The following is a 13,584-nucleotide window of genomic DNA, read 5'->3' on the forward strand; positions in this document are numbered from 1 at the left end:
GTGTGTAGGAGCAATGTATCTGTTTTCTGTCTGCATTGTATTCTGTGTTGCATGTATATTATGGTAACTACTCACGTGAGTGGGGGCGTGGTAAATGCAAAGGGAATAAGTTACATGTTCGTACTTTGTTCTTGGCAGTTTTGAGCTGCGGACGGGCGGACGTCATATCATCTGTTGACCACTTCATTGCAGCTTAATTACGATTAATTACGCTTCAGTTTCTTTGCCTCATGATTGTATCTTGCCGATAAAGGATTGAATAAATATCTTCAACATTTTGGAACATGATGGAGCAATTGGAGAGCGCATCATACAAGTATAACATAGAAACATGGAAACACAAAAAACCTACAGCACAATACAGGCCCTTCGGCCCACAAAGCTGTGCCAAACATGTCCTTACCTTAGAACTACCTAGGCTTTACCCAGCCCTCTATTTTACAAAGCTCCATGTAGCCATCCAAATTCTCTTAAAAGATCCTTTTGTTTCCACCTTCATTACCGCCGCTGGCAGCCCATTCCATGCACTCAACACTCTCTGCGTAAAAAACTTACCCCTGACATCTCCTATGTACCTACTCCAAATCGCCTTAAACTTGTGCCCTCTTGTGGCAGCCATTTCAGCCCTGGGAAAAAGACTGACTATCCACACGATCAATGCCTCTTATCATCTTATACACCTCTATCAGGTCACCTCTCATCCTCCGTCGCTCCAAGGAGAAAAGGCCGAGTTCACTCAGTCTGTTTTCATAATGCATACTCCCCAATCAAGGCAACATCCTTGTAAATCTCCTCAATCTGTGCGAAGTCGCCATCAGCGACAATCGATTTCTTAGAATTGGCCGCTGTTCTGTGTTTATTTCAAATATAGCACTGTTCATTTGGTGCTCCTTTAACAGAAACAAATTGAAATATAATCCCTCACCTTGAGAAATATTACAATGTCTTTTTGATCCATCTGTTCCTTTAACTTTGAGATTTCCTCCTGTATAATCCTTTCATTCTCTTGAATCTTTCGAAGATTTTTCTCCATTGGATTTAGAATCCTCTCCTCTTCTTCGCTGAGACCCCTGAGTAAGCTCTGCTCTTTCTCAGTGATAATCAGGTGCAGTTCAGCAAACTGGGATGTGATGTGGGACTGAATACTGTGTGACAGTTTCTGTCGAATGAAAGCTGAAGATTAATTCACTGTATTGCTGAGTTGTATTTCCTTATGACATTAAGGTCATTATGACATTATGACATTCGGTCCATTAAAGTCCATGCTAGTTCAGAGACATTCCCGTCAACCCCATTCCATCACGTTTTCCTGAAACCTATTCTCCCTCATTGACCCATTAACTCCCACCTGATTAACATTCACCATCCCCCACCTTCATTGGGTTAATTGTAATTAACCATCAATCCAGCATGTCGTTGGGATGTGTCTGAAACTGTCGTTGTCACAGGGAGAGCATGCAAACGCCACACAAATAGCAACAGGGTTCAGGATCGAACCCAGGTCACTGGATCTGCGATACTCGGCTATTTTGCATTAGAGGGAGCAAAACTATACAGTAATATCAGAAATTCCGCTCAGGAAGCCTCACCCGAACTCCGGAAATCTTCTCTTCCTGTTGCTGCTCCTTTTCCTGGAAGTCTGATTTCATTTTTGCGAGACAGTTTAAGTTAGATTTTAGCTGATCCTGGAAGTCAGAGTACAAAGGAAATTGGAAAAAAAAAACAACAAAAGTATCGTGATCAGACCCGATTATCGCACAAAATGCTGGAGGAACTCAGTGAGTCAGGCAGCATCTATGCCGGGGAAATAAACAGACGGTGTTTCGGGATGAGACCCTTTATTGGGAATGGGAAGGAATGGGGCAGAAGCCAAAATAAAAAGGTTGGGGATGAGAACCAGCTGACAGGTGACGGGTGAGACAACGTGAGGGGAACGTGGGGGAGGGTGATCAAGTGAGAAGCTGAGAGGGGACAGGTGGAAGAGGTAAAGAGCTGGAGAAGCAGGATTCGAGTCCGAGAGGGCGATCGACCATGGAAGAACCCGGAAGAATTGGGGCTGATTTGGGCGCTGACAAGTGGCGAGGGAGGAGGTGTAGGAGTCAGGTGTAGCACTTGTCCCGCTTGCAGATATCAGTGTCAGGAGGGAGATCAGTGGGGAGGAGCGAGTCGATAAGGGGATTAGGTAGAGAACGATCCCTATAGAGAGCCGAGAGTTGTAGTGATGGAGGGTGGGAGTGGGCTTTTGGAGGGAAAGATGTGTTTTGTGGTAGAATCCCATTCGAGATGGCGAAAGGTGGGGGAATGTGTGGTTTATGGAGGCTCGTGTCGTGGACAATGAGCGATAGGGTGAGTATCAAATTCGGATTAGTCTTACCTTGTAGAGAGTAACAGCTTCTTTAATCGGCATGAAGCGGTGCTCTCTGTGCTCCTGCGCATCTCTGCAGATCAGACAGATCAGTGTCTTGTCCGTTTCACAAAACAGCTTCAGTTCTTCCTCATGTTCCTCGCAGTAATGCTTACTGTCCTTCCCTTTCGGATTCAGGTTTAGATTTCGAGCTTTTTCAGCCAGATTTGCTAAGGTCCGACTGACCCTGAGGGTGCGGTCAGCAAACACCTCTCTACATTCCGGGCAGGATTTTCTCTCCTCCCTTCCCCAACACTGTGTGATACAAGAGCGACAGAAGTTGTGTCCACACTCCAGTGACACCGGATCGGTAAAGAAATCCAGGCAGATGGGACAAATTACCTCCTCGGTCCAAACCTCGACCTGCTCTTTTGAAGACATGTTAACACCCAGCACCTCCCGATTCAGAATCCTTTCACTTTCGGGAAGTTGCGGATCCCCTGCAGTACCGCGATTGTCCACTACACGCGCTGCAGTCTCAGGGAGCAGACTGAACAGGGAACAGGTTACGTTGCTGCATATGTTGAATGGAAAGAAATCCTGGTAATTTCCATATCAGTGTGGGATCATAAACACATTAAACAGGTCGGAACAGAAATGAAAACTCGGCTGTGGACTGCCCAAGCCCGGTTTCGAAAGGAGGAGGGTCGGGCATGGGGCTAGCAACTCCATCCCGTAAAAAGCCGGTGCTACAGAAACGTTAACTGAATCTCCACAGGCCTCATCCCTGATATCGGAGGGACCTTCCCCTGGAAGACGATTGAAGTCGTGTGGTGAAAGGAGAAGCCACAGGGCCAATCAACTCTCGGCCCTGGACAGTGGAATCTGTCCGAGCTGCTGTTATCGGCCTGTGCCCCGGTGGTTGTGATGGGCTAAAGAAGAAACAGAACAGAAATGAAGCCGGAGAGAAGAGCCGGTTCAGTCTGAGGCGGGACTGAAAGGGGCATGTTCTAAAAAGAGAGGCACAAGAGACTGCAGATGCTGCAATCTAGAGTAAGAAACGTGAGGCTGGAGGGGCTGAGCGGGTCAGGCAGCGTCTGTGTGGAGACATATTCAATCGACCTTCCGAGTCGAGATCCTTCATCCGGACTGTCTCAACCCGAAATGTCGATTTCCGTTTCCCTCCACAGTTGCTGCCTGATCCGTTGAGTTCGTCCAACAGAACGTTTTGATGGAGTCAGACTGGGGTGTAAAACCTTGGTTCAGTGAATACTGAAAGCAGCTATTAAATTTGTTCATGCCATGTAATTGGGGATGTGTAGAGACTATTGTGCTGTGAGGAGACAGATGCAATGGTGATGAACGACCTGTGGCTGCAGGAAAAATCACAAGACTGGACATTCTAGTCCACAGGGCGGAAAACATTTTTTTTGTGAAATACTGTGAAGAAGCTTTCGGATTTTGCTTATGTCTGTCCCAGCTCGCATGGAAGGTCAGTTTTAACAACTCTAGACACAGCCTAGAAGTTCTGATCTCCGCAAAGAGCGGAATGACCGTCTCGTCTCCACTGCAGTAATCTCGGGGCAGCGCGCTGTGGGAGCGATCTCCGGGCATACAGCAAGGATCAGACTGGGAGAGCCTCTTTCACCGCCATCCAGATAGGATTTGGCACGATGATAAAATTATTTCATCGTACTCCTGGTGAACCGACACAAGGTATTGGATTCAGCCCAGTACATCACGGGTGGAGCCCTCCCAACCGTTCAGCACGTCGACATGAAGCGCTGTCGTAGCAAAGCAGCATCCATCATCAGAGATGCTCACCACCCAGGCCAGGCTCCTTTCTCGCTGCTGCAATCGGGTAGAAGGTACAGGAGCCTCAGGACTCGCACCACCAGGTTCTGGAAATAGTTACTACCCTCGACGAACAGTTTGGTGAATAACAGAGGATAACTACAATCATTTTCCGTCCATTGAGATGCTCCCACAACCAATGATCGCACTCGACCGATATCAAAATGAGTGAAATGAGAGCTGGTTTGACTGAGACAGATCGCACTGGGCCTGGCTCAGAATAGGAGGAATAACAGACAATCTCACAGGAAATTGACAGGGTTGGGACAGGACTGATGCTTCCCTCGCTGGGGTGTGGAGCCAGAGCTCACAGACTTAAAATCCGAGCTCACCTCAGGCGGACTGAGATGGGAAGAAATTTCCCCATCCAGAGTGCAGTGAATCTTTGGAATTTTCTCCACAAGGTTTCTAAATTGATTAGAAATATTTGTGGGCTCAGCGGTGATGGGAACGTTGTACGAAAGTGGCGCTGAGGCCAAAGGTCAGGAATGTTCTCAGTGAAAGGCAGAACAGCCTCGAAGGGCCAAGTAGCCACGCATGCTCCTATTTCTTATTTCCAGAAACACGAGTTTACTTTTGCCCCTTGTTCTCCTTTGGCCTTCAGCTGGTCGGATTGCACAGGAGAGCGGTAAGAGCTCCAGAGATCCATCTGCAGCCGCTGCGGTTATTTCATGCTCTTTTTATTTATTGCTATTTATTTATATTTGCATTTCCACAATTTGTTGTCTTCGGTACTGTGACTGATCTTTCACTGATCCTGTTATAGTTACCATTGTATGCCTTTTCTGAGTATGTCCGCAGGAAGTGAATCTCGGGGCTATATGTGGTGAATTATATGTACTCTGATAATTAAACTTACTTTTAACTTTGAGTTTCGGGGAACTTCCATTGATTCTGAGAACAAACTGAGACTGACATCTCCAGCTCACCGCAGCTGCCCCTCAGACACACTCACATCCAATCATCGAGTCACGCTGGGAGAATGTTGCTACCATTGGCTGAGGAGTGTCAGTGGGCGGGACCTGTGCGCTCGGAGGTGTCTGGAAGAGGCCGGAGATTGGGAGCTGCACTTCGGGTAAAAGCTGCAACACCGGCCGGGGTTTTGAATCCTTCCGATGGCAGAGGTAAAGAGACTGGTGGAGATTCTGTGAGATGTTTCAGCCACACAGAGGGTGCCCGGACTTTCCCACCGTGGATCGGGGCCTGTTGTCCAGAGCTGCCTTCCAGACCCGACCACTGCTGCGGGGAGACTGGAGCTGCACCGCAGCGGCTGTCGATGGATCCTCGGTGCTCCCAGCGCTCCACTGTGCAATCCGACTGGCTGAAGGCAAAAGGAGAACAAGACACAAAGGTAAACTCATACTTTAGAAAATAAGAAACAGGAGCAGGCCATTCGGCCCCTTGCGCCTGTTCTGCCCCTCACTCAAAACAAGCCCGATCTTTCATCTCAGCGCCACTTTCCTGCAACGTTCCCAGCATCGCAGGGCCCCTAAATTTGCACTTTGAATTTAGAAACCTTGTGGAGCAAATTCCAAAAATTCATTGCCCTCTGGGTGAGAAAATTTCTCCTCATCTCAGTCCTGCTAAGCTGATTTTGTGACCCCTGGTTCCTTACCCCATCGTTCCCGCCTGTACCCTGTCAATACTCTGTGAGACTATGTCTGTCACAGTCAGGCCACCTTTTATTTCTCTAATTTTGAGACAGGTCCAGTCAGTGTAATCTCTCCGAGGATGCTACCTCATCCCCCAAATCAATCAAAACCTTCTCTTCATCCCCTTTATCCCACAGACTGGCTCTGGGAGAGAGAGCAGACCTGTGCACAGAGTTCCATGTACACTCTCCCCAGGACCCCATATACCTTCAGAGGAGATCTTTATTCCGTTTGGATCTTTAATAACGAACTCAAACAGTGAACAGACACAACACACCCTCACCATGAATTTAAAGGGCAGGTGTTGCAACAGTCTGAGCTTCATACTGGGGGCCACGGAGCAAGCAGGGTGTCACAAAGGGAGGAATGTGTGAGTGTTGTCTGAGCCCAGCTGTGTGTTTTGTGTATCAGAATAAGGGTTAATATCACCGGCATATGTGGTGAAATTTGCTGATTTGTGACAGCAGTACATTGCAATACATAGTAACAAAAACTATAAATTACAATCAGTATATATAAAATTAAATTTAAATGTTAGTGCATGACGAGAGGGAAAATCCTGAGGAAGTGTTCATGATTTCATTGTCCATTCAGAAATCTGAAGGTGGAGGGGAAGAAGCTGTTTCTGAAATGTTGAGTGTGTCTCCAGGGTCCTGTACATCCTCCTTGATGGTAGCAATGAGAAGAAGGCATGTCCTGGGTGATGGGGGTCCTTAATGATGAACACTACCTGTTTGTGTCATCATCTTTTGAATGTGTCCTGGATGCTGTGGAGTCCAATGCCCATGAAGGAGCTGGCTGAATTTACAACTTTCTGCAGCATTTTCTGATCCTGCCTCTCTGCACCAGGCAGTGAAGCAACCAGTTAGAATGCTCTCCACTGTACGTCTGTAGAAATTTGCAAGTGTCTTTAGTGACAGACCGATTCCCCTCAATCTCCAAATGAAATATAGCCGATGTTGTGCCTTCACTGTAACTGCATCAATATGTTGGACCCAGGATAGTTCCTCAGAAATGTTGACAGGCAGGAAATGGAAACTGCTCACACTTTTCAATTCCTGAAGTCCACAGTCAATTTCTTTCTCTTCATGATGTTGAGTGCAAAGTTGTTGCTGCAACACCACTCAACTTGCTGATCTATCTCACTCCTGTGCTCCTCCTTGTCACCATCTGAAATTCTGCCAACAATAGTTGTGTTGTCAGCAAGTTTATAGATGAGCCTAGCCACACAAACATGGGTGGTGCCGTCTCCTGGTGAGGATCCATTTGCAGAAGGAGGTACAGAGGCCTAGGTTTTAGAGCATGTTGATTACAATTCAGGGTCTGATTGTGTTGAACGCTGAGCTGTAATTAGCAGCCTGAATTGTGTATTGCTTTTGTACGGGTGATCTAAGGCTGAGTGCAGAGCCAGTGAGATTGCATCTGCTGTAGACATATTGTGATCGGCAAATTGCAGTCAGTCCAGGTCCATGCACAGACAGGAGTTGATTCTAGTCATGACTAACCCCTCAAAGCACATCATCACAGTAGATATGAGCACCACTGGGTGATAGTCATTGAGGCAGCTCACACTGCTCTTCTTGAGCACTGGTTTGATTGTCTGCCTTTTGAAGTGGATGTGTGTGTGTGTTCTTTTACGCACTTGAATAAGTGACACAGAGGATCTGAGGCTTCCCAGTTCAATTCAGGAATGTTTCCAATAACTGGGGTCACAGTGATGGGGCGACCATTCGGATCAGAACAAAACAATTTACCCAGTAGGCAGTGAACCTTTAAAGCCCACAATCCACTCTTGTGTTTGACAGAGACATTAACAAATTTAAACGTGCGATTTAAATTTTGCAAAGGAATTTATTATCAAAGAACACACGTCACCATGCACAATCCTGCATTCATTTGTGGGCAAACTCAGCAAATCCAGGAGCCATAATAGAATCACTGACAGATCAAACCCAACAAGACGGACAAAATACAAAAGACAAGAAACTGCAAGTATAAAGGAAAAATAAATAAATAATAAATGAGAAATAAGTATCAAGGTCATGAGATGTAGAGTCCTTGAAAGTCAGTCCAGAGATTGTGGAACCAGTTCCGTGATGGGGTTACTGAATTTCAGTAAAGGTATGCCCTCTGGATCAAAAGCCTCATGGGTCAGGAGTAGTAACTGTTTCTGAACATTGTGGTGTGGGCCTGAGGATCCTGCACACTCTTCCAGATGGCAGCAGTGAGAAGAGAGCATGTCCTTGGTGTGTGTGAGGGTTGGGGCTGTCCTTCATGATGGATGCTGCTTTCCTGTGACAGCACTCCATACAGATGTGCTCAGTGGTGGGGAGGCTTTTACCAGTGATGTACTGGGACATATCCACTACTTTTTGTAAGATTTTACTTTCAAGGGCCTTGGTGTTTCCATACCAGGCCACGATGCAACTACTCTCCATCGCACATCTGTAGATGTTTGTCAAAGTTTTCGATGTTATGATGAAATTTTACAAACTTCAAAGGAAGTAGAGGCACTGCCATGATTTCTTCATAATTGCACTTATAGTGCTTTAAAAATTATGCTGCCACCTTGGAAGTTTTCACCTTTATTGTTTTATAACATTGAGACAGAGTGGATTTAGATTATGAGGACACTCAGTCCTCGTTTATTATCATTTAGAAATGCATGCATGCATTAAGAAATGATACAATGTTCCTCCAGAGTGATATCACAAAAAAAGGACAAACCAAAGACTCACACTGACAAAACCACATAATTATAACATATAGTTACAGCAGTGCAAAGCAATACCATAATTTGATAAAAGCAGATCATGGGCACAGTTAAAAAACAAGTCTCAAGTCCCGATCGACTCCAATAGTCCCGATCTCAGGCAGCAAAAGGGAGAAACTCTCCCTGCCATAAACTTCCAGGCACCGACAACTGATGCCTTGGAAACACCCAAACACAGCAGACTCCGAGTCCGTCCGAAAACTTCAACCTCCGACTAGCCCTTCCAATACAGCCTCCCGAGCACTATCCTCTGCCAAACACCTTCGACCTCGTCCTGGCCGCCGAAACAAGCAAAGCTGAGGTCTCAGCGGCCTTCTCCTCCGGAGATTCCAGACCGCACAGCAGCAGTAGCAGCGAAGTGGGCATTTCAGAAGTTTCTCCAGATGTTCCTTCACGCTCTCACATCTATCTCCATCAAATCAGGATTGTGCACGGATCCCTACTTAACAAATAACAGATATCATTCACCAGAGAGGCTGCGCGCGCTGCGTCGCGCTGCCATCTTCTCCTCCTCCTCCATTTAGATTTGTTTCTTTCACACTGACCAACAGAGAAAAAATATTTTGTGTCAATGTGAAAACAGATCACCAGAAAGTGATCTAAATTAAGTACAAATATAAAATAGAAAATAATTGATTACAGAAGGATTCACCCCCTGCATGTTTGTATTCTACAGCTCGCAATTCCATTTCACCACTTTCAAAGATTTGATTTCATCTTTACATATAGAGTCTCCCCACCCCTCTGCCTACCAGCCTGTCACTTCAATACAATCTGTATCCTTCGACATGAAGCTCCCAGATATAATCTTCTTTCAGCCATGATTAAGTGATTCCCACAATGTCATAATGCCAGTCAGTAACTGTGATATAAATGCAACTCCCTTATTCTGTATACTGCGCACATTTAAATGTAACACCTTCAGTCCTGTATTCATCACCTTTCTAATGTTCTCACCCTTTTTCAACATCCCACCCACTGAAGTTTTACCCTATCATCAGCCTCTCATTGCTGGCCGTCTCACTACACACTGCCGCTGTTTGTAAACCAACTACCCTGTCCTCAGCCCTCTCACTCCGGTTCCCATCCGCTGCCAAATTAGTTTAAAACCTCTCGGACAGCTCTAGCAATCCTACCCGCATGGATATTAGCCAACCTCCCCCCTCCCGCCCCCCCCACCCCCAGCCCCGGAGTTCAGGTGTAATCAGTCCCTGTTGTTCAGGTCGTAGGTTCACTAATGATCACGGAATCTGAAGCCCTGCCGCTCTGCACCAATTTCACAGCCACACTGTTATCTGTCATATCATCCTATTCTTACCTTCACTGGCATGTGGCACAGGCAGAATCAAGGGATTACTACACTTGAATTCCTAATTTCAGCTTCCTACCTCCCTGCCTAAAACATCTCGAGGACTAACCTTTCCTGCCGATGTTATTGGTGCCAATATCTACCAAGACTTCTGGTTGCTCCTCCTCCCACCCACTGCATCCACTGATACATCCCTGACACTGGCACCTGGGAGGCAACATACCATCGGGGTGTCTCTATCGCATCCATATAATCTTGTCTCTCTTCCTCTAACTATGGAATTACCTGTCTCTGTTGCAGTCCTCCACCTTTCCTCTTCTCTGATCCACGGCTTTAGACTGTGTGGCTAAGCACAGTTCCAATGCCATGTTCAAGTTTCCTGACGACACCACTGTCATTGGCTGAATTAAATGTGGTGATGAATAGGCATCGAGGAGGGAGATTGAATATCTGGCTGAAAACCAAATACAATCACTTCCCCAGTGTCAGAAAGACAAAGGAGATGATTATTGACTTCAGTAGAACGAAAGCAGATGTCCAGAAGTCAAAACTAATCTGGAGCTCACAGTTAGAGAGGGTCAGCAACATTACATTCCTCAGTGTCATTACTTTGCATGATCTGTCCTGCGCCCAGCAGTTAAATCCAGATATGAACAATGCTTGGCGAATTCTCTATTTCTTTAGAAGTTTGCAGAGTTTCGGCATAACATCGAAAACTTTGACAGACTTTTATAGATGTGCAGTGAAGAGGTTATTGACTAGCTGCATCACAGCCTGGTATGGAAACACCAAGTATTGGATACCATAGTCTGTTTAAAATTTCAGTAATATTTGACAAACTATATATATAGTTTGATTGAGCTTTATTGTTTGTTTAAATAATTCATTATGGAATATGTGTATTAATAAATAGCAATAAATAACAAGAACATAAGATAATGAGATAGAGCCCTTAAAATGAGATCATTGGTCAACACATCGACAGGAAACATTGTCCTGGGTAAAGCCCTCTCCCCGAGTCAGCACCTCTACATGAAACATTGTCACGGGTAAAGCAACATCCATTTCCGATGCCCAGCACCCAGTTCATTCTCACTTTGCATTGCTGACACCCGGTAGAAGGTACAGAAGCTTCCATACTCACACCGTCAGTTTAGGAATAGTTTTTACAGCTTGTTAGAAAACTCTGCTTTTTAATTATACTTTTTATAATTTTGCACAGGAACGTAAGAAATAGGAGCAGGAGTAGACCATTTGGCTCATTGAGCCTGGTCTGCCATTCAATAAGGTCATGATTGATCTGACCATAGACTCATGTCTACCGACTTGCCTTTTACCATTAACCCTTAACTCCCTTACTATGCAAAAGTCTATCCAACCTTGTCTCAAATATATTAACTGAGGAAGCATCCACTGCTTCATTGGGCAGAGAATGTGACAGATTCACCACTCTCTGGGAAAAGCAGTTCCTCCTCATCTCTGTCCTAAATTTACTCCTCTGAATCTTATGCTTCCAAGTTCAAGTCTCACCTACCTGTGGAAACAACTTTCCTGCCTCTATCTTATCTATCTCATTCATAATTTTAAATATTTCTATAGCATTCTTCTCATTCCTCTGAATTCCTGTGAGTGCAGTCCCAGGGAACTCATTTGTAGGCAGTGATTGTATTAGGTAAGCAGGTCATTTATAAAGATGCAGCGGCCTCTCGGGGGCAACCAGTGTGTTTATTTTTCTTCGTTAACCATCTTTTTATACAAATATAAAACAGGAAATTGGGGAACATCATCAGTGAGCTGCTCTTTGACAGCGCTGCTGGACTGGGTATAGACCGTGTTAATGTCTGCTACATGAGTGCAAGGGAGGCATCAGAGTTGATGCATGAAGACGGTGTGCAGTGAGACTCCGGATATCTGTTGTGGATGCTTCTCTTACAGTCGCAAGACCCTGCCAGACATTGATAATGTAAGATGCCGGTGGCTTTTTTCCCTTGTTCGGTGATGTGACAGATGGTGGGGAAGCTGTGTGGCGTTGGTTGTAGTGAAGACTAGACCTGAAGCCACGGCTTGCCTGCTCTGCAGTGCAGCAGAGGACACGGTGGGGGCGGTTTAGCGTGGTGTCCGTGCTCAGTAGGGGGCTGGCCTCTCCCATTGGTGTTGCCCTGCAATGTTTGATCAGTGGAATGACAGGCTGGGTTCTATTCATATGTTAGACTGCGCACTGCTGGGAAATGTACCAGTATTGCAGGACATGCCACTCAGGGCTTTGGCCTATATGGATGTTTTCTTGCTCACTAATTTGAATTTGCAGAGTATGATTTGCACTTTTGGCCCCTATTAATTCTCTTTCATTCAGCTTTATTCATGTATGATTGATTGATAATTAAATTTGAATTTTATTTGATTTTGATCTGATTATTGATCTGATTAATTTTAGGATTTAGCAGGATAATATTTATAGAGAGTAGATCCCCATTGACATTCCAGTAGGACGACATGAGGACAGGATATGGGGCAATGTGGGTGAAGGCAGAAGACATGACAGAGGACTCAAAGACCGGACAAATTATTTTTGATGCCAGGTGCTATTTGCTAGCCCTAAACACGACTGTGCCAGGATGCAAGGAGAGGTGTGTATAGAAGGCACTGATCCCAAACTCCTGTGGCAATGTGGATTTCTGGGACAGGGAATTTTGTATCAAATAGCATCTACAATTTACTCACTCATATGGCCACTTCAAAAATCTGATGGGAGTTGGAGTCTCAAAATAGATTAATGGGAACTGAATAAAGTTACCACTTGAACTGCCTGCACTGTTCCCAAGACTATGAATCAGCAGATTACTGTAGCAAAATGTTTCACAGTACTCAATATACATAATGGATTTTGGTCTGTTCTATTTAAAAGAGGGTGTCTATATAAAATTGCTTTCATTTGGAAAGGACAACAGTATACATGGATGTTTTGTCATAATGATTTTATAATTAGCTCTCCATTTCCAATCCATGATTGCCAAATGGGCTGAAAGCTTTTTCAGTTCCCTAGTGTTTAGTTCGATATGTGCATTATCTACTGTAACAGACAAGGACCCGAGAGGAGCATTATGAGTCATTTAAAGAACTACTGCAAGTTTTACAGGAGAGGGGTTTTAAGGTTAACCCTAAAAGGTTCAAATCATGAGGCAGCAGGTTAGTTACTGGGGAGTAGTCGTAACCCCTGGGAGACATGAGACTGATGAACAGCATCTGGATGTAGTGCTAAATCTACCTCTCTCCACTGAAATGAGGGAATTGAGGTTGTTTCTCAATGTGGTGGGAGATTGTAGAGACCACATAGATGGCGGCAATGAACCACCACACACCGTGAAAAATATGTGAGTTTCTCAGTATCCAAGGATATCAGGTAATATGGGAGGATAGGCAGGAATGTCAGGGAGGTGGAGTAACGCTCTTAATTAAGCATTAGATCAGGGTGATAGTGAGAGGCGATGTGAGATCTAAGGAGCAGAATGTTAAATCCATCTGGGTAAAGATTAGGAATAGTAAAGGGAAAACAATCATGGGTAGGAGTTGTCTATAGGCCACTGAATAATAATGTTACAGTCGCCCAGGCAATAAACTAGGAAATATCTGAAGTATGTAAGAATGGAACAGC

General features: G+C 45.1%; 2 protein-coding genes across 4 annotated transcripts in view; one reads left to right on the forward strand and one right to left on the reverse strand.

Moving 5' to 3' along the window:
- LOC140725093 (zinc-binding protein A33-like) overlaps nt 1-13,584 on the reverse strand; it is a 40,400-nt gene that overhangs the window by 16,140 nt on the left and 10,676 nt on the right. The window contains exons 2-5 of the mRNA XM_073040135.1: nt 5,389-5,519; nt 2,375-2,659; nt 1,590-1,685; nt 926-1,159 (exon numbers count right to left, since the gene is read on the reverse strand). Coding sequence (XP_072896236.1) covers nt 926-1,159; nt 1,590-1,685; nt 2,375-2,659; nt 5,389-5,519 — 746 coding nt within the window. The remainder of the gene's footprint in view (nt 1-925; nt 1,160-1,589; nt 1,686-2,374; nt 2,660-5,388; nt 5,520-13,584) is intronic.
- The window catches only part of LOC140731798 (zinc-binding protein A33-like), a 62,399-nt gene continuing 54,024 nt past the window's right edge, over nt 5,210-13,584 (forward strand). For all 3 annotated transcript variants that reach the window (XM_073053610.1, XM_073053619.1, XM_073053628.1), the window contains exon 1: nt 5,210-5,549. The gene's annotated coding sequence lies outside the window, so the exon portion shown is untranslated. The remainder of the gene's footprint in view (nt 5,550-13,584) is intronic.

The sequence above is a fragment of the Hemitrygon akajei genome, chromosome 1 (genome assembly GCF_048418815.1).
Source record: "Hemitrygon akajei chromosome 1, sHemAka1.3, whole genome shotgun sequence".
Lineage (NCBI taxonomy): Eukaryota > Metazoa > Chordata > Chondrichthyes > Myliobatiformes > Dasyatidae > Hemitrygon > Hemitrygon akajei.